This window comes from Leucopleurus acutus (genome assembly GCF_964270905.1).
Source record: "Leucopleurus acutus genome assembly, chromosome: 8".
Lineage (NCBI taxonomy): Eukaryota > Metazoa > Chordata > Mammalia > Artiodactyla > Delphinidae > Leucopleurus > Leucopleurus acutus.
The window spans coordinates 48,896,048-48,916,705 of record NC_139151.1 but is presented as its reverse complement, the minus strand read 5'-3'; the positions used below and the strand labels follow the sequence as shown (position 1 = coordinate 48,916,705).

Genomic DNA, 20,658 nt, shown 5'->3' with positions numbered 1-20,658 from the left:
CTGAACTTGTATTAGCCTCTAGTTATTTTTAAACCTATAGGGTTGACAGAGTGATATCCTCATAATGATGCCAGAGGCATAAGAAAGGAAGCAGAACATTAGAATAAATTTGAGAGAGATGGAAATAACAAAGAGAAATAGACTCTCATCCCCGTCTTCAGTCTGGGCCAATCCATTCTGTTAGGCAGGTTGTTCACAAGAACGCTTGACCAAGGGAATGAGCTAGGGCTGAAACCTGATCTGAACTCCTTTTACATGTCACGCTGGGGCCCTGTACATTTTGTCCTTCATCCAGAAGGGGAGCATTTCGGGATTTCCCTGGTGGTACAGTGGTTAAGAGTCCACCTGCCAGTGCAGGGGACACGGGTTTGATCTCTGGTCCGGGCAGATCCCACATGCTGTGGAGCAACTAAGCCCGTGCGCCACAACTACTGAAGCCCACGCGCCTAGAGTCCATGCTCCACAACAAGAGAAGCCACCACAATGAGAAGCCCGCGCACTGCAACGAAGAGTAGCTCCCAAGCACCACAACTAGGGAAAGCCCGCACGCAGCAACGAAGACCCAACGCAGAAGGGGAGCATTTCTTAAATTTAGACAAAAGCTCTAGCTGGGTTAGCTAAGCCCAGTAGACCCTCCCCCCACTTAAAGCGAACCATAAAATTCCTCTTGACTTTCTAATGTACTCACTTTCTCTGGAATATAGTGATCTTAGGTTTTAGCATTCAGTGTGGAACACACATCCCTGCTGACTTTAAAAACCTTGTTCAAGGGATCCTTTAAACTTCATATGAGCTTAAGGTCTACAGAACTGAATTAAAGAGTGGAAATGGAAGACTTACCTTCTCTGCATTGAGAGGTAAATTTTGATCCTTTAATGAAAACAAAATTCTGCATTCTGAAATATTTAGATCTCTGTATAAATATAAGCAGTCTTGCACAGCCCTTCCTCCTATACTGCCAACTCTAGCATTTATCTCCCTTTACAATTCACTGGACTCACCATCAGGCTAGGAATGAAAACAGCCTCTCGTAATTGTCTTTTAATAAAAATTCATTCCCACCTCAGCCTGAGGTATCTACTTAGGGGGTCATAATATGTCATTTTACACACACACACACACACACACACACACACACACACACACACACACACATATAAATAGCTAACATTAACAGGAAGTTCATATTTATCAGGCACTGCTCTTCACACTTTACGTATCACTTCATTAAATCCTTACGGCAACCCATGAAATGGATACCACGATTATTGCTATCATACAGATTGAGGATACAGAAGCTCAGAGTGGTTGTCAATTGCTCAAGTTTACATAATTAGGGATTTGTGGAGGCAAGATTCAAACTCTAACACTTTGATTCTAGAGTCTAGATTCTTAACCATATATTCATTATCTATCCATCCACCTATCTATTAAAATTTGACTATTGTTAAATGATGTATCCTTTTTTTTTTTCTCAGAATTTAATGCTTGAGGAGTATTATGTGTGATGAGAATAACATTCAATAAATATTTACTGAGCACATGTGAAAAGAACAGATTCTGGTGCCAGCCTGCTAGATTCAAATCCTATCCTAATCCTAAGTGACCTTAGGTCACTTAACCTCTCCAGACCTCAGTTTCTTCACTTGCAAAATGGGGATAATGATAACACATGCCTTCTTGGATTGCTGTGTGGATTAATGAGCTAATTTGTAGAAAGTGCAGCCTGGCAGGTAATAAGATTATATAACTGACGGTGATTGTTTTCTTCTCCTCCTTCCGCTTCATCACCATCATCACCACTATTACTGTTAGGACTACATGCCAGAAATCATTTTTGGCACAGGGAATCCAACAGTAAATAAAACAACAAAACCCTCGCTCTAATGAAATTAATAGTCTAAGTATGTCCTGATATATTGTTTCAACAATCTCACCCCATTGTTTCCATTTGTTAGTTAAATACGTAACCATAGTTTTCTATAAAATTGGAATAATCATACCTACCCCAGAGACTGTCATGAGGATAAAATTAGTTAGTACATATAAAAGTTTGGAAAAGTGCCTGGCATATAAAAGCACTCAGTACACTTAGCAGTTTTAATTTGTATCTATGCTGTGGGTGTTATGGTTTAATGTTACTGTCTTGATTCTTTCTGAGTTCCTATAATTTGTTGCTATAGTGATTTTGCATAGCATTTTCTCACAGCAACTTTGCCTCCATAAAGAAATGCTTTTGAAATTATGCTTATTCTTCAGTTTCTTACTGCTGCCCAATAATACAATGATTTACTAAAGTAGATACAAAGATTGCTCCCAAAACAAAAAGAATATACTAAAACTGAGGGAAAATATTCATAACGTCTCAGGTAGATAAGTAATCTGGCTTTTTAGAAACAGCAAGTCGAGTCAGTTTAGATTGTTGCATCACAGAGAGTTATTTGAATGTCTCAGAACAGGAATTTTGGAATAAGATCAATCTGGGTGCATTTCCCAGCTCTCCTGAGACTCCCTCTCTGGACCTACTAGGGTTGTTGTGAAGAGTAATTGAGAGTTTTAGGAAGAGGGTAAGTACCCTGGCCTGCCTTCTTCCTTTACACTATATGATGTAATTTGAAATGTGCTTTAAAAAAAATTCTTGAAATCTTAATGAAAGAACACCTCCTCCCTAATATAAGAACAAAAGTGAAGGGAAACAGTAAATGGCATGTTTTTTAAAAAGGATCTACATAGAAAATGCATTACTTTTAAAGCAAGGGGTGTTTCTTTTGGTGTGAATCCTTGCATATATCACACTGCACAGAGAAGAGGCTGTAAAACGGAATGTGGCAAGAGCTGCCTCTGTGACTTTGTGGGAGTCATTAATCTCTCCTTAGTTTGCTTAATTCCAGTTGGGTTTAGTGATCACCTACTTCAAAAAGGCAGCGAAGGCCTTTGAAGAAGAAGCTGCTGCAGAAACTCCGGAAGGAGTCGGGCTTTAGGAGCCATGCCCGGAGGGTTTCCTCTCCTGGTTTTAATTAAAAATGAAATTAAGAACTCTTTCAAATTATCTCAGCCTTTTAAGGGCATAAGAAGGTCAATGATTTGTTAAGCATCTTCTTTCTTCTTTTAATGGTGCATTTCCCAGATTACATCGTGTGAACAAGGCTTGAATTGCTTTCAGGTTCCACAGATTTGTGGCACTGTGGACATAAGACGTGGGGGCCTGAGTGAGAAGCTGCGGTGAGTGCGAGAGGGATTAAGGCTCCCTGAGAGCAGGCGCCTGGCCGTGGGAAAGCCCTGGCTGGAGTCCTGGCTCTTCCGTTTGCTACATCAAAACTCACCCTCTACAGAGTTGTCGGGATTGTTAGAAACAAGAAGGTGCATACGGAAAGTGCCTGGCTACTAATCTGTGCTCTAGCTGTCATTTTGTCTACGTTCCTAAAAAGGTACGTGCGGTTTAGAAATACTGCTATGTGAGTAGATTAAAAAAAGAAAATTATACGTGCGTGAAGTCGCACGTGGCTTTAGAAATATGCCACCTTTTACGGGGAGACTATAAATGCAATAATAAAAGGGAAAATATACGACTTTGCCTGTGGTGACAAGGATGCTGCCACTAAGAATGACAGAAGAAATTAGCATCCACAGCTTCCTTTTGGCCCCTGGGGATATACCTGTGTTGGTAAATATTCTTCACCTGATTTGTGATAACACCAAAAATAAATATGCATGAGCTCAAGGCTTTAAAACAGAATAAGCATATGAAAACAATTAATAATGACTAATGTAGGTAGTGCCTAGACGAAAATTCACTTGCTCCATTTCCCTGGATCCTCACAACAACCCTAAGAGGAGAATAGCACAGCTATGATTAATTTCCCCCTTTTCTGGTGAGTTAATGCCCAGAAGAAGGCCTCAAACCTAGACAGTCTGGACACAATCCCTGGCTCCTCTACAACATCAGGTTGCCTTCATTTCAAACAAGAGACCTCCTCATATACTTTGCCTCCCTTTCTGTCCACTGAGTTTCCCTCTACAGAGTTTTATGTTTAAATATATTTATTGTGGACAACAGTGCCCCCTGTCTCCAAGGGGAGATGATGCAATCACCATCTCATGAATACTCCAAGCCAGAGAAGTCTTCCCCTTGAATCAGTCAATCACTAAGTACCACCCAATCTATTTGATAATTAATTCTGTATCTATTTATATCTCTCCATCGCTATAGCTTCAGTTTAGTTCTTCATGATTTCAACCCTACTTGATATGCTAACTAGTCTCCCTGTCTTCAAACTCTTCTCACACAGCAGACAGAGTGATCTTTCTAAAAACACAAATTGAATTATGTCTCTGCTCAGCATTCAAACTCCTCGCTGCTTACAGGATGAAGTTCAAAATCTTCAGCTTGGCAAGTAACACCCTCTATGAACTGTAGCTGCCTGCAGCTCCAACTTTATCACCCACCCAATAACCCTTAGCCACACAGAACTACTGGTTGTTCCAGAGTGCCCTGTGCTTTCACACATCATGAGGCTTAACTCTGTGCTATTCCTTTACCTGCAACATACTTCTTCCCTCATCTGACTGATGAGCTCAGTGTCTTTGAGAAAACTTTAAGAAAAGCAGAGGCTGAGTTAGATGATTCCTTCTCTGTTTACCTTTAGAGACTCGTGTGTACTTTTATGATAGCATTATTATGGCTAGAAGTTATATTTGATTTTGGGTTTATAGACTTTGAGACAGTTAAAACATTAATAGATACATTTTCTAATATTTTATAAGAAGAGAATGCTTGCCAAAGACAGGCCACCATAACTTTGCCATATGGCTGAAATCTTGTAAGAGAAAAGATCTTGCTCTGTGTTCCCAAACTAGGAATGGCTTGAGGCTGCCAACTTTGATTTCTACACAAGGAGTGAATTATAGACATGGATTCTGAGCCCTGTAGAAAATTGTTAGAAACTAATCTAGCAGATGGACCTATGAAAAGATAAGGTTAAGTTTCCCAGGAAGAATGGTTCTTCTAAGTGACTAGGAATTAATAACATAAGGTGTGAGTGGGGAGGATTCCTGTGTATATGTGTAAGTTCACACCTTCGCAGAAGGGACAGTCTGAGTGCATGTTTGCTCCCATCAGTACCTCTTATAATAGTCTTCTTTTAGTTACCTAGAGACTAAGTACACTGGAGAAACCAAGGGCCTTTGGCAGATATACATCACAATGCACAGTAATGAATTCTTCACTTACATGTTGAACTGCTTAAGGGGAAGGACCATGTCTTATTCACCTTTAAATCCCTAGCATCCAGGTTAATCTCTGGTGACCTAGTAGAAGTCCCATGAATACATCTCTTCAAGGAGTAAAGATGTTTTATGATCACCTAATACTTCAGAGTCCATTTCCTATCCCAAATCTGCCCACATATTTTAATTAGCCTTCATCTGGTTTATCTCAGTCTCTGTTTATCAACGACAAAACAATAATTAGGACCAATTATGTAAAAGGACAAATGAAAATATGCCGTCTGTCGAGAAAACAGGCAAGAATATGATTTTTCTTGCCCCAGGAATATTAAAAGCTGAATAACTTACCATTTTCCCAAAGTAGAAAAACCAATTACAACATCAAAAACTACATCTTTTTTTCTTTTTCTTAAAGAAAAAGATATACTGGATAAGCAGGAGCCTCACAGCAATCCCATTTGTTTTTCATAGAGCTCCAGATTTTAGTTTTATTCCAGGCTCTGCCCATTTCTTGCTTTTGCAAGATCTGAAAAGTCAATTACTCTAAACATAATCTGCAGCCTTAGGAGCTGACACTTTGCCAAGTAATTTAAAATGCTTTGCTAAGGAAAACTTATAACTTCTCTGTTTTCTTTTAGATGATGTTATAGAAGTAAATTGTGTATACAATTAATTCATCCCTGAATATTTGCTATCAGTTCAAAGAGCTGAGAACTTGGGTATTCAAAAGGCAGAGAATACAGACGACTGACTCCCTGCTTTTGCTGACTTGCCTCCATTTGTATGAATGCTAATTAGAGATTAACTGGTACACAGGGAAGCGTGGTTCACGGGCTAACTTTCACAGAACTAGCTTACATCATCATCTGAGACTGTAATTACTATATCAATATGGGCATACTTCTGAAATAGACTGGGGGAATTTCTCAAATGCCCTGAAAAATATATATTAGCACATATTGCAACTTAAAGATTAGGCATTTCTTCACAATTTTTGGTTGCCCTCTTCAATTTACATATTTGTAAAAGGTTGTCCTTAGTATAATATTTTGCACTTCGTCAGTGCTTGATAAATCTTGATTGAATGAATTGATATTTTCTTATAATATTCTTTGTAGGGCAGAAGATCCCTAAATACTTTTATTTTACCATGAGCAGAAGTAAGATGTGGACCCATGAAGACAATGGATTGGGTTCCTCATCATTAACAGAGTTGGATAAGGGCTTGTCTATCTAACTCTCAGTTCTCACCTACCTCTGATATTCTTTAAGTTATTCAAGGTCACAGTGGAAAAAGCAAGTGATGGTGTCATAAATGGAACTAGAATCTTTGAACTTGTCCCCTGAATTACTGGCTGTATTTCAAGAAACATCTGCTTAGAGAGGTATTTCCCATTGGAGAGGAAGTAAATAATCTCTGAAAGGAATTGCCCAGTCTTCATGAAGAGCTGAGAGCTACCTAATCAATCTGTAATGTAGACACTGACCGTCAAGAAAATTGAAGGTGAAAGTGAAATACACAAAATTAGTTCTAGTCTGTTATTTGTTTCCATGCATGGATTCATTCATTCATGGAGGTAAAAAAAATGGGTAAAGCACAGCTTGATCCATGACCTGTTCCTGAAACAGGTATCTGTTTGCTTGTCTTCAGATCTTATTTCCACGTTAATTAGGCACGCAGTAATTCTCAGCTCCTGCTGTGCCAGCACTGGGCTAAGTGTTAGCGGTGAACAAAATAGACAGCGTTTCACTCATTGACCTTGCAGCACAGAGCGTGAGATAGGCATTTGGTTTAAAAATCACATAAATGTACAATTATAAATTGCTTGAGTCATATGGGAAAAAAGAGAGAGAGAGAATAGAGTAGAGGACCTGATTTCCTTTTTCAAGGAGCTTCTCTGTGGAAGTACAAGTTAAACTTAGACCTAAGATGACCAGAAGTTAATCAGGCAAAGTGTAGGGAGGGCTTTTCAGTTTGAGGAATGAGCATGTGTGAAGCGCTTGAGACAGGAAGAGATTCAGTGCATTTTGTGAAGAAAAGGAAGGCTGGTGTGAACAGTGTGTTCAGCAAAGGGAAGAGTGACATGAGATGTTTAAGAGGCAGGCAGCGGCTTGATCATGCACAGCCTGGATGCCATGTTAATGACTTTGCATTTTATCCTAATGCAAAGGAGAGAGAGCGATCTGATCTGTATTTTTAACAGATCACTTTGGCTGCACTGAGACTAAAAGAGGAGGACAAAAGTGGAAGGGGTGAGACCAATTAGGAGACTATTATAGGTGGAAGATGATGGAGGCTTGGATTAAAGCGGTGGAAAAACAAGTAGAGGAGAATTAATAGATTTGAGATATATTTCAGAGGTAGAATCAACAGGACTTGAAGATAGACTGAATGATGCGTGTGAGGGAAAACAAAGTGCGAAGTGTGATTTTCAAGTTTTGGCTTGGGCAGTGGAGTAAATATATGTGCCATTTACTGAGTTGGACAAGTGTGGAAGGGCAACAAAGTGGGGGAGAAATCAAGAATTTCAGTATCAGTGTATTGGTGGCAATGCCACTAAATGGGTGTGTCTGTGTGTGTGTGACATTTTTCTAGAAATAAATATGAAAAAGTATGGAAAAGGAAAGGAAAGAATAGGGAAAAGGATAGGGACAGAATGAGAATAAATAGAAAATAGAATTCCCAAAGGGAAGATGAAGGGTGAGGGTGGGGACTAGTGCATATCAGGACTGCTGAGGGTGTGTAATACGAAAAACACATATTCAACATTATACTGCAATTTTTAAAAAAAAATTGGGGGTAAAAACCCTGTGGTTTTCATAATACAGATTACAGAAAGTAAATGGAGAAGAATCATATCTGGTGGGTCCATACAAAAGGTAGATTCTGTCATCCACTTATTGGTGAGTTTTTAGGAAGGGATACATCACAATCCCCAGTGGGAGGCAAGGAGTGTAATTCTTGTGTTCATCAAAAAAGAACACGGGTTAAAAAAAAAAAAAAGATTCATTGACACTGAGCCAGATGAAGGGAGATGAGCAGGCAGGATAAAAATAGAGAAAGGAAAGACAAAGAGAAATGGGTGGAGAATTTTTCCAGCAAGCAAAGACGTCTGGGCCGTCATGCCTATGCCTATGCAGGTGCTAGTGGTCACCTGGGTTTGAATCCCAGCCCTGCCACTTAGTGGTGGCTGATCGTGGGCATGTCAGGTAACTTCTCAAGCCCCGACTTTTGTATTTGTAAAGCAAAGATAATGATAACATCTACCTCATAAGGTGATTGTCAGGGTTAGGAGAAATAATTTGTAAGAAGTGCTCAACAACACGCCTGGCACACAGGAAGAGCTCAATAAATGTTAGCTGCCTTTATGTAGCTGACTATTTATAGATGCATAATTACTAGAAAGTCGTTATTGTAGGTGTGTGTGTTCCTTCTCCCTTCCCTATGGCTATGGTGACTTTGCCCTCTTAGCTTCAAAATTGTATTGTTCACTGTACCAAGAAAAAGTTTTTATAATTTGTTAAAAGTATAGGAGGATTTAATTAATATTTATAAAGAATTTTAAAACAAGCAAAGCTATTAGGCTTTACCTGTTGCAAATTAGTGAAAATGCCCCAGCTGATTACATAGCCAAAACTATGTTTCTCATCTATTTCTAGAAATGTTAGATATAACTTAAAATTTGTTATTGAACTCTCCCCTAGAGAGGCAAATAATTGACTTCTAAACTTATTCTTTGAAAATCTCCAAAGACAGAGATGATGTTCTAAGGAGACCCTCTTCACTATGAATCACTCTAAAATCTGTATTTTCTCAGTCCTAATAATATTATGAAGACATATGAAGATATGCTGTCTGAAAACATAACAATATAAGCACCCCATTACAGGTAGAGACATCACAGTTGAGATCTCCCCACTTTAAACTAAATTGGAACTACCTTATGGAACATTGTATTCTTTTTCTTTCTCTCTCTCTGGCTGCTACAGGAAGATAGGGTTTTATTATCTGTCATACATATGCTTTAGCATTATAATGCAGAATTATGTCCAACCTTCAGACTTAGAACAATCTGTTTACAAATTGTGGAAAAACTCAAAACATTCTAAGATCAAATCTGGACTCCACAGCTATTGGCAATATCATACTGAGGGAACTGCCTTAACTTCTCTGAACTTCAGTTTTCTTATATAAAATGGGAGTAACTAAATAAGATAACAGATGTTAACATACTGTAAAGGTGAAGATTCTGTTCTTTGTGGTTAGTTAGAACCAACTAGTTCTGTAGTTTTGGATGAGTTGTTTAATACCTCAAGGAGTCAGTTAAATGGTGGTATTAATTTAATAATTTAGTTAAAATATTAAACGGCAGTAATAGTATCTACTTCTTAGGCTGTTATGCATGGAGCACAGTATTATTATTCAAAATGTATTAATCAAAAATGTATTCAGTAAATGTTCTCTTTCATCCTTCTGTATGAGGAAAATAGTGCTAATTAAATTTCAGAATTAATTCTTCTGGAAAAATATAATACCTTATTAAAAATGCATGGGAATCAAGAACATTTAGAGCGTCATGTGATCGTGTGTAAGTGCTCTGTGATCACACTAGAAAAAAAAAGTCAATGTTCTTAATTTCTCCCATTGCCCCAAGGAAGCAGAACATCTTTCCACCCTGAGGAAGATGTAGAGTGCAAGAGAAGTAAGCAGAGGTGGATTCTACCCATTCATCCTTTTGGAAGCACATGCAATTTGAGAAGATGAAGTGAGGAAGTGCATGCAGTACCTGGTCATCTCAGAGTCAGGGAGCAGGCCTAGGTGGTAGTGGGGGTAGGGAGCTGAGAGAAGGAAGCTTTTGTCACACTCAACAGGGGAATAGTGCCTGGGAGAAGCAGGCTTATCGCACAGTTTGTTCACAGTGCTGTAAACAGGTTCCGGAGGCCTGGTGATACAAGAGGCAGACAAAGAGATGCATGGTTAGCACACACACTAAACAACTGTGCAACTAGCAGCATTTCACCATACTCCAAAGTGAACAACCCAGACAATGCCATGGGCTTCATCAGGCCTGAGTTAAGAGTCTCTTCAGGAAACAGGTTCTCGGCTTAGGAATTAGAACTTTGGCTGACATGTGGCAGGACTAAAATCCATGTGTCAGACACCTCAGGAGAGTCATAATCATCCTTTAAATGCTATATCCTTTTGGATAAGCCAGTCTGAAATGCCAGACTTCGGGATTCTCTGGCACGGCTCCTTCTTAAACTTGAATCTCATCTTTTTTTTTTTTTTCTTTTCTTCATTTTATTTATTTTTTATACAGCAGGTTCTTATTAGTTATCCATTTTATACATATTAGTGTATACATGTCAATCCCAATCTCCCAATTCGTCACACACACACACCCTCCACTTTCCCCCCTTGTTGAATCTCATCTTAAATGTGAACTTCGGAGACCTTCCCCGACCACTTTGGCCGGGACACCCTGTTACTTTTCACAGCACCTATTCATACTTCATAATGTTTTTTCTCGGCATGAAATAATTTTTTTGTTTATTTTAAATTTTTATTGTCACTCTCACTACACCATAAATTCTATGAGGAGAGAGACTACGTTTATTTTGTTAACCACTTAAAATACAGTCTGGCACACGGTACATATTCTATTAACTATTTGTTGACTGTATGTATGAATGAATAAATGAATACAACTTCCCACATTTATATTGCGTTTTTTTTTTTTTTTTTTTTTTTTTGGTGCCTTTGGGGGGTTGGTCTTACCCAGAAATCTAATAGGTTATATGACCTGAGTGGTTCCTCCATATATTTATTCAGAGTTTGTCCCCCAATAATTGACTTCAGAAAGTTTTCTACAAAGAGGATAATCATTTTAGTAAAATTTCTATTAAGTGAATTCATCTAGGGATACTGTAACATTATCTAAAATAGCAACATTGTTATAGCTGCTATTTACAAACATGCATAGTATGACTGGGTAAACTTTTCTACAATTTTTGGTCACAGATCCATGTAAAAACAAAGTTCTTGGTTATTAAAACAGTTTTTTCACAACTCTATTCGCCACTTTTTAAACACATGGTCTGCAATTACTACCAATACCTTTCCAATAAGGTAAGAATGGAAAGATCGGAACTTAAATGGAAGTACTACTGGCAGTCTGGGCCATGGACCCAGGAAGGGTAGGCTTAGCCGGGAAGGTAAGGAGCGTGTCAGGAAACCGGGCGATTCCCATGAGGTCATACCCAGGGGAGGCAGATAGCGCCCCTAAGGGCCACAAGACACCAGAGGCCATGTTGGTGGCCACGTGCCTGAACAAAGGCACAGGAAGCGTAGGTGGTGAACTCAGTGAGGGCACAGTCTGTGTTTCCGTAGCCCTAGCCCCCAACATGGCCTCTAATGTAATAACAGGTGCTCAGTCAATGCTTCCTGAACTGACTGAGGATGGAGAACAGGGAAGAAAGGAGGATAAACAAAGCATTAAAAACAAACTACCTAGTTTATAATATTACTGTGGCCAATCATGGCTTAGACATACTGTCTAGAGACTTGGATTCTTCTCTAACACAAAGCTTTCCACCACATGGAAAGAGATTCCTTGATCTGTTTATTTTGTATAACACAGTAGAAGGGCTGAGGAGTAGGCAGGAGGAATCTGGAGGCCTATTTTGTCCCCCAGAATAACTATCTCAGTGGTAAAATGAAGTACTTTGGCTTGTTCTATCCCAGTGGCTAACCCTGTAACATTTACAAGAAGAATTAAAGGTTTTTAAAATAAAAGAGCCAGACTCTTTTCTTACATTAGGGAATCTATTCTTAGGGAAGACAAGTGCTCCATTTTTAAAAAAATCTAGTAAGCTTGTAAATTTCTGTTTATCAATGATACACGCACATAATTTATAATGGTAAACACCAGCCCTTAAAAAAGGCAGCTGCACAATCATTCTTAAAAAGTTTTTTGTTTTTAAATCAGTTTTTATAAGTAATTCACACTGTGGGAAGTAATGTAAAAGGAAAGATACTTTTAGTTAGCCACTGAAACACATCTTTTAAAATAGTCAGATTGACTATTGTTTGATGTGGGGGGAGGGGGTCTGTTTTTGCTTTGTTGATATAATCAGCTTTATGAAGATTAATGTACATTTCCCATAGTTTTAGAGACAGAAAGACTCATGATTCTGGTTAAAGTTGCCTTGGGAGATCACAGTCTTATTTGTACCTAAAATGTGTTGTCTACACAAAAATTCAGCTTGGAAAAAGCTTTGTATTAATAGGCTGCATAAATATGAATTAAATAAGAAATGAAGAGGCATGCATGAGCTCTATGGGAATGATTCTGGGTAGGTTATCACAAGAGGACCTGCTATTATTCTCCAATTTTTCCACACTGAAATAGAGTCACTGTGGCAGAGATGGCTGGATTGCTTCCCAAACATTAATTTTTCCTATTTCTTATTTATTATCCTTTTTTCTTATTAATAGATATCAACTTTTTCATTGGGCACTTTTCCTGTAATAAAGACTTTATTTCTCAGCCTTGTAGATGGATGTGGTTGTGGGATTCCTGAGACGGCTGCTTAAACGGAAGCTACTTTAGCTGAGACCCCTGCAATTGTATTCTCTCCCACGTCCTCCCTCTGCTGACCTGGAACCCAGATATGATGGTTGGAGCTTCAACAGTCACACTGGACCATGAAGCAACCTTGAGAATGAAGGCAAACGATACAGATTGTAGAGCATAATGGTACAGCTTGTGTCACTGATGACATGGAGTGATACTATACCAACTCTGGACTACCTACTCTGGATATCTTCTTTGTACAAAAATAAACTATCTTGTTTAAGCGAGTGTAATTTTTTGTTATATAAATAGGACTTAATATTAACAGATATACTCCTACAAAATGTAAGACTGATCATCTAATACAAAGAAATAACTACAGATAGGGCCTACCATAAGGTACTAATACATTTAACTCTATCAGAAGTCCAAATAACACTCTCTTTGTACAGAGAAAAATTTAAAGAATGTTATTTTCTGACTATATAATTTAGAACCCCTGGCTGTTTAGAGAACCCACTGAATCTTTATTAAAAAAATACATATATAAAATGGTAGCTGAAGTGTCCATCGACAGATGAATGGATAAAGAAGATGTGGCACATATCTGTGGAATATTACTCAGCCATAAAAAGAAATGAAATTGAGTTATTTGTAGTGAGGTGGATGGACCTAGAGTCTGTCATACAGAGTGAAGTAAGTCAGAAAGAGAATAACAAATATTGTATGCTAACACATATATATGGAATCTGAAAAAAAAAATGGTTCTGAAGAACCTAGGGGCAGGACAGGAATAAAGACGCAGATGTAGAGAATGGACTTGAGGACACGGGGAGGGGGAAGGGTAAGCTGGGACGGGAAGTGACAGAGTGGTATGGACTTATATACACTACCAAATGTAAAATAGGTAGCCGCATAGCACAGGAGATCAGCTCAGTGCTTTGTGACCCCCTACAGGGGTGGGATAGGGAGGGTGGGAGGGAGACACAAGAGGGAGGAGATATGGGGATAGATGTATACGTATAGCTGATGTGCTTCGTTACAAAGCAGAAATTAACACACCACTGTAAAGCAATTATACTCCAATAAAGATGTTAAAAAAAAAAATGGTAGCTGATCTAAACTGCCAGCCCAGGGCCTAAGAATAAAGGAATCAATGACTTCCTTGAGGCCATAGAACATTGTCATGGTGATGTCATTTCAGTAACGTTGCACTTTCTGCCTAAAGAGCTTATTCAATTTTCTCAGTCTGATGTTGTCTCCACAGACCAAGAAAATGATGTTACCAATTTTCTTCTAGTCTTCTTACCTTGGTAGCACTATATTTTGAGACAAATTATCAGAATCAAAGCTGGCTAATACATACATACCTTAAGAAAAAAAAAAATCCTACCTGTATTGTACTCATCTAAATTAGGGAAAACGTTTTAGTCTCTGAACTCTACAGTAAATTCAAGACAAAAAAAAAAAAAATGATGTCCAGCACACTATTCAGTGCTGAACTTGTGAGCCTTTTACCTATATTTTTTGGAACCATTTTATGACCATAATATTATTTCACAACTCACATATTTAGAAGATTTGGTGTTTGGGGCAGGCTTAAATATCTTGGATTTTAGAAAGTCACTTCCAGATTATTTCATAGTGGATTGATTCTTTGCCTAAGCTTAATTACTCTTGATTCAAAGTTTTATCAAAGTCAATCAAAAGAGATACAGCTACTCGTATTGCAGGCTTATTTTTACCTATCACTCAGCTTTGATTCCTTTTCTGTTTTTTTTGCATGTTATTTTGTACAGTCACTGGCTAAAGAGTAGACATATCAAATCCAGTTTCTTTTCTTGATTGTGAGAACACTTGATATCTCAGAAGATGGGTAGATGAAAAAACACCAAAACATGACAAAACACTTGACAGGCTTGACAAAGACTTCTTGAAACACTGACAAAGTCCTCATGCAACCAAACAACTAAATTAAAAATATCAGCGAGAATCTCCTTTTACGTGACATAAAAATGAGGTTCACATTTGAAGGTTTCTGTCTGCTAGCTTTATTACAGTCCTAGAATTCTATTATGTGTTACGTACTATACCAGCCACAGTAAAATATCCAGTAACTACTACTACTGTCTGAACATAGGAAATGGCACATAGTAGGTACTTTAGAAATGTCTCTTTGAATGAATGGATGGAGATGTATATCTATAGGTATAGATATAGATTTTTTTATAAACATTCTCCACTGAGAGAAATGAAGAAAGACTTCTGGCATTTTCAAGAAGCCCTAAGTTATTCTGAATCGCCTAACTAGGTTTAAAATTTTTAGACCATCATTAACTACAGGTTAGATGACAGAAGGACAGAAACTCCAAAATCGTCAGGAACTGACAGGTTTTTTTCTTTTTAAAAATTTTTTTAATGATCTCAAATTACTTCTTTATTTCAATACTAGGAACTGACAGATTTAAATACTTGGTGTGCACAGTTTATCAACTCTCAGAGGGATGGGCTTCATGTATGTGCAAATCTAGCCACAGCAATGCCTGCTTTCACTTCCTGTGAGAGCCACCCCACAAGCTCAGGGCCCCTCAAAGGCTTCTCAGCCTTGAGTTCCATAAAGCCTAATGCCAGCAGACAGCATCCTTAGTATTTCCCTGCAGTTATATTCTTTGTGACCTCTCTGCCAGACAGACAAGAAACGCCAACTTATGAGCTGTCACGGGGATCTGGGTGGCAAGAACAGATGTCACCATCACTTCCAATGTATGCAGTAAAGAAGTGTCACAGGGAAAGCCAGACACAATTGAAAGGGCCTGTTTATCCCACTGCAAACCTCCAGAGTAGCCTAGGTCAGAAGGTAATGAATATGGAAATCCAATCCAAGGTACCTATTGGCTCTCTTCATTTTGTGGATGCCCCCAGAAGGGGGGAAAGGTAGTTAGAGATATTAGTGTAATCTCTAAGTGAATTTATAAACAAATCATTTATCTTGCTGTCCACTTATCAGGGGCCATGGATAAATGGCTTTGTAGTCGCCCGTGCTGAGCCATCAGCATTTATTTGCATATCTATGGGTTTATAATTGCAGGCTCTTATAGCATATAATTAGCACACCCTGGCCCTTGGTGATCTTTCTTTTCTTGGAACACCATTAGCGCTTGCTATTTGTTCTGCTTTCTGGGGGCAGTTTCAATTGCTAGTCCACAATGCTGGTGTATTAGAGGCAGGTGCTTCACCTAACCCTATTCTAAGGAAAATTACCTTGCCTGCAACTGCTCCTTCCCATTTGCTCCACTTGACTCCAACCCAACTCAGTCCCCTCCCTAGCCAAAGCTGCTTGGACCAGGACTGGACCCCTCACTCTGCAACCATGGCCTGTACGGTAGTGCTCAAAAAAGCCAACGCCAATTAGATACTCCTATGGAAAGTGAATAAAGGAGCAGGAAATAATTGTAAACTGGTAGCAGAAGGGAAAGATGCAGACAGGTATAGGGTAGCTGTAGCTGTGTCCATTAATTATAGAGCACCAAGTTTTGTTGTGAAAAGTATCTAGCAGTTTCTCGAATCCAAAATAACGGTCTGGGTTCATTTTTTAAGGGGGCTATTAAGGTTCATGCTACTGAACTTCTCTGTTGGTTCCCATATGACATCAGTTGTATAATGAAAATCAACTATCACATCCTACCGTATTTCCTTACTGGAGCTTAGGTCAGATCTTTTGTTTGCAATCAAAAGAGTGAAAATGAAACAGGTACTTTGTTTTCATTGTCCTTTTCAGATCACCTCAGTTAGACTATGCCACTCAAAAATAAAAGACAAATGCTTGAACCTGAGACCAATACCATGCTGATCCTGTCTTTAAAATTTTGTTCACTTTGCATTACTTTTATTTTCTAAAATACTGTATTAAAATATTATTATCTAAATTACTGAGTTTTCTGGTACCCCCCTTAAATGTTGCACTTGACCTGTGTGTTTCACTTGCCACACCCTAACTCCCAGCCCTGTACCAGAGACGAGTTAAATACAGTGATGATGATGACAGTGATGGTGATTGTAAATACTCATCTGTATGGCACCTGAAGATAGGAGGTCAAAGGAATATGACTCATTTCTCTTAGAGGTACAGGAAGAGTGACTCACTTTACTGAGTTTTCCATGCCTGCATTAAAGGTACTGCTCTCAAAGTCCTCAGGCCATCCCAGGCAGGGTTTTCACCTCATTCTACTGTCATATTTGGTGCACTGGGCTCTTTCCTTCTCTAGACTATTAGCTCATAGAGGATCAGGACCAAATCTCATCTATCTTTGTTTCCCCATAGCTTCCATGAGCATAAGAAGGTATGAATGAAGCACTGTCATAGAAAAGGACTAGAGCTGTAATAAAAAAAACATGATCAGTACTTTTAATTCTCTCTTCCTGAGCTAGAACTAAAAGGAAGAGCCTAAAATTGCAGTAGGAAGGATTTGGGTTATGTATTTGTACGCCTTTGACCATAAATCTCTCTGTCATACAGACTGAGATGGATAAATCTGTATACCATTCAGTTTCTCCAACCCTCATCCTGCTGTGACCTTCCTTGGCTGCCCTAAATGGGCAGGGAGCATCCAGCCCCATGCACTACCTTAGCAGGACATAGACCCAAACTGCCTTAATGGTGGCAGTTGGTTGGCCAAGGGCTTGGATGCCTAAGCATCTAGAACACTGCCTGATGTAATTTGGAGAAAAAGATGTTTAAACCTTAAGAGCGTGCCTCAGACTCTTCTTTATAAATAATACATTGCTTTTTGAGCAAAGGATTTGGAGAAGGAAGCATAAGAGGATTGAATTTCAGGTCTGGGCTAATAGGTCTTAAGCACAGAATTTTGGGAAGCCTAAAAGTAATTAGGGGATAAAAGAGAATATCGGATCAAGGAGTGAACTATGTGGCTCAACACATGAATTTGACATTATAATGATAAGGATTAAGGAAGAGGCTGATTTCTCTTACACTTGAGGCAGAAAAGTGTTAGCCATTTGGCGAAGGTACTATCAGGAACTTAAAGTCTGATATAGAGAGATCTGGAGAACAGATTGGTCTAGATGATTTGTAAGAGCCCATTCATCCCCTTAATTCTAGCATCATCAGATTGGGTCCCCAAAGACTCTTACCACTGGGGCCCTTGGAGTAGACACCTATTGGTACCACACTCATGTTACTTTTACAAAACTTACCCTCCTCATTTTAATGATACTAAAAAACCTTTGTAGACCAGCAAAGCTGTGAATTGTAAAATTCTACACAGAAGTAAATTATTATGAAGCAGTGTGGTGAGTGCAAAGAAACAGAGCTAGGTTTGGATTCTGGTTCTCCAAATTCTACCCTGTGTGAACTGCTGTTTCTTCACTTCTCTCAGCCTCAGCATCCTCATCTGTAAAGTGGGCACAGCAATACCAGCCTGAGGGTAGCTGTGAGAAATAGAGGAAGAATGCACCTAAAGCACCGAGCTCAGTGCATGGCACTCACTGCGACCTCAGCAAACAGCAGCCATGTTATCTCGATTATTACCCTCAGGCACTCACACTGCAGAGAAGCAAAGCCTCTGAGAATGCTGCTCTCACTTTATTATAATGTGGAGGGAAGTAACAATCAGTGGTTTTCAGTATCACAAAAGGCACTGGCTAATGGTGCCTTCTAAAGGCTCACTTTTGCTCCTGATTCTAAAGGCAATTGATCCTGTATCAGAGCCACGTGAGGGTGATGCTCACTTTCTCTGAGCTCCTCAATTATTTTCTTTGCCTTTAACAAGACATCATCCCCAACTCTAACCCCAAATTTATGCCTGCACCTTCATAATGATTTGCTTTCCTGTGTGGCTCGCAGCTGTGGTGTCATAGCAAACTGTTGGGCCATAAGTAATTTGTTATTAATAATAGTCATGTACCATAATCTATAAATATTTACTTTTTAAAAAAAGAAATTAGGATGGATTCCCCATTTTCTCTCTATAAACATCACTCTCAGTTATATTTTACTATGTTTGCTTATTGAGGAGAGAAATGGCAGACCATTTAAAGTCATTTTAAAAGTTTTGCATTATTAAGTGTTTTATTTCCTCAAAAGAATGTTTGGGTTTCAGCAAAATTGGCCCCTTTTATGACAGTGGGTTATAAATGGTTCATGAGTGTTTTATTGGAATAAGATGTTGAAAGTCGATGACCTTGACAATGATGAGTGTAGGAATCACAGTACTGTGGTATTGGGTGAATGTGTCCAGCTCCAATAGTATTTTTGTGGCATTCTGAAAGATGTTGAAACAAATATAATCTAAGACACCAGATCAGTACGGCCAGACCAAGGCCTTTGAGACATGGATTTGAATTGTTGGAGCAACGTTTAATATGTCCTGTTGTAGTGTTTAAACTCTTTTATTCTTTGTAAACCTACTTTTAAAGATTAAAAAAAAAATTTTTTTAAACTGACCTCATGGGATAAAATATAAAGCTACAGAAAAAAATCAGGTTAATAGTTACACAGCATCTTGATGGAAAAGAAAATATTAAGCATAGGATAAACAGAAGAAATCACATAAAAGATGAGAGATTTGACTACATAAAATGTAAAACTACGGAAGTAAAAAACCTTATGAACAAGCAACAAGCTGGGGAAACATCTACTCAAATATATTTATCAATATTTTAAAGATGTCCCTACAACTCAATAAGAAAAAACACAAACTTTCAATAGAAAATAGAGGCTGCTAGTGCCCCATCACAAAAGAGGAAATAAAAATGACAAATAGACACACACATATAAATGTTTAACCTCAGCAGGAATAAAAATACAAATTAAATGATACTCGCCCTTTGCCTGTTTAAAAATAACAAAGGATTTTCAAATCGATAAGTCATTATTTAGTTGTGGTATGGTAAGACAGACACTCATATTGCTGGTGCTATGAAGTGTAAAGCCCCCTTAAAACATCTCAAGAAAGCAATTTGGCAACATATTTCAGGAGTTTTGGAAATAATCCTGCCCTTTGTTTCAGCAATTCTACCTCCTGTGTGCAATCTTAAGAAGAGAAAAAAAAAAGTGAATAAAGGCTTCCACAGAAAGTCTTTGTGGTCTGTTATAAGAGCAAAACAGAACAAAAGGAAACAATCAAAATGTCCAACAAAGAGATAAAGGTACAGAATCTAAGATACGTCCCCATGTTTAGTTATTAAAGTTAATATTCATGAAAAATGTTAACGATACAGGAAAATATTTTATTGGAGTACAAAATTATATATGGGGTTGTCGGGGAGTGGGAAGTGAGAACACCTAATTCTCTTACCACTTGGGAAAGAGATTTGAACTAAGATGTGAAAGAAACCACAGGGGAAAGTAGGATTCAGGTGCAGGGCGGGGGTGGGATGAAAGAGGGCTTTCTAGGAAGTGGTAATACACAGCACGTGCAAAGTTAAAGGGGAATCTGAAAACAAGCCCCATTTAGGGAGTTTTTTAAAGGCTTGAGTAGGAGACAGACTTGAGAAGATGGGCAGGTCTTGCGTACAACTGTAATATTCAAAGGCGATGGGAAGCCATGGAGATTAGTGGGCACTGAATGCAATTAAATGAGTTTAATCATTTTGACTGTTCATTTGCATATTCATTCATTCATTTCATAAATATTTACCAAAGGCCTCCTCTGTACCAGGCCCAGAGAGAGGTACTAGATATATATATATAGATTAGTGAATAAGATAAAATGTTCCCTCTGTCATTGAGCAAACTTTTTTTTGGCAAGGAAATTTGATTGCAAGGAACAATGACTTATTTGAGCTACTTCAAGTAGTAGGACATATGCACATGGGAACTCAGAAAAAGCTGAAC

General features: G+C 38.5%; 1 protein-coding gene across 8 annotated transcripts in view; it reads right to left on the bottom strand.

The window, feature by feature from the left end:
- Positions 1-20,658, bottom strand: part of DLG2 (discs large MAGUK scaffold protein 2) — an 812,656-nt gene that overhangs the window by 475,535 nt on the left and 316,463 nt on the right. For 7 of the 8 annotated variants that reach the window (XR_014326386.1, XM_082844899.1, XM_082844903.1 and 4 more), the window contains one exon: positions 10,014-10,169. Coding sequence is in view for 7 of the 8 variants with exons in the window: in XM_082844899.1 (XP_082701025.1) it covers positions 10,014-10,169 (156 nt within the window). In the remaining variant the exon portion in view is untranslated. Of the gene's footprint in view, positions 1-10,013; positions 10,170-20,658 lie in introns of those variants that run through there. The other variant, XM_082844905.1, reaches the window with a different exon arrangement.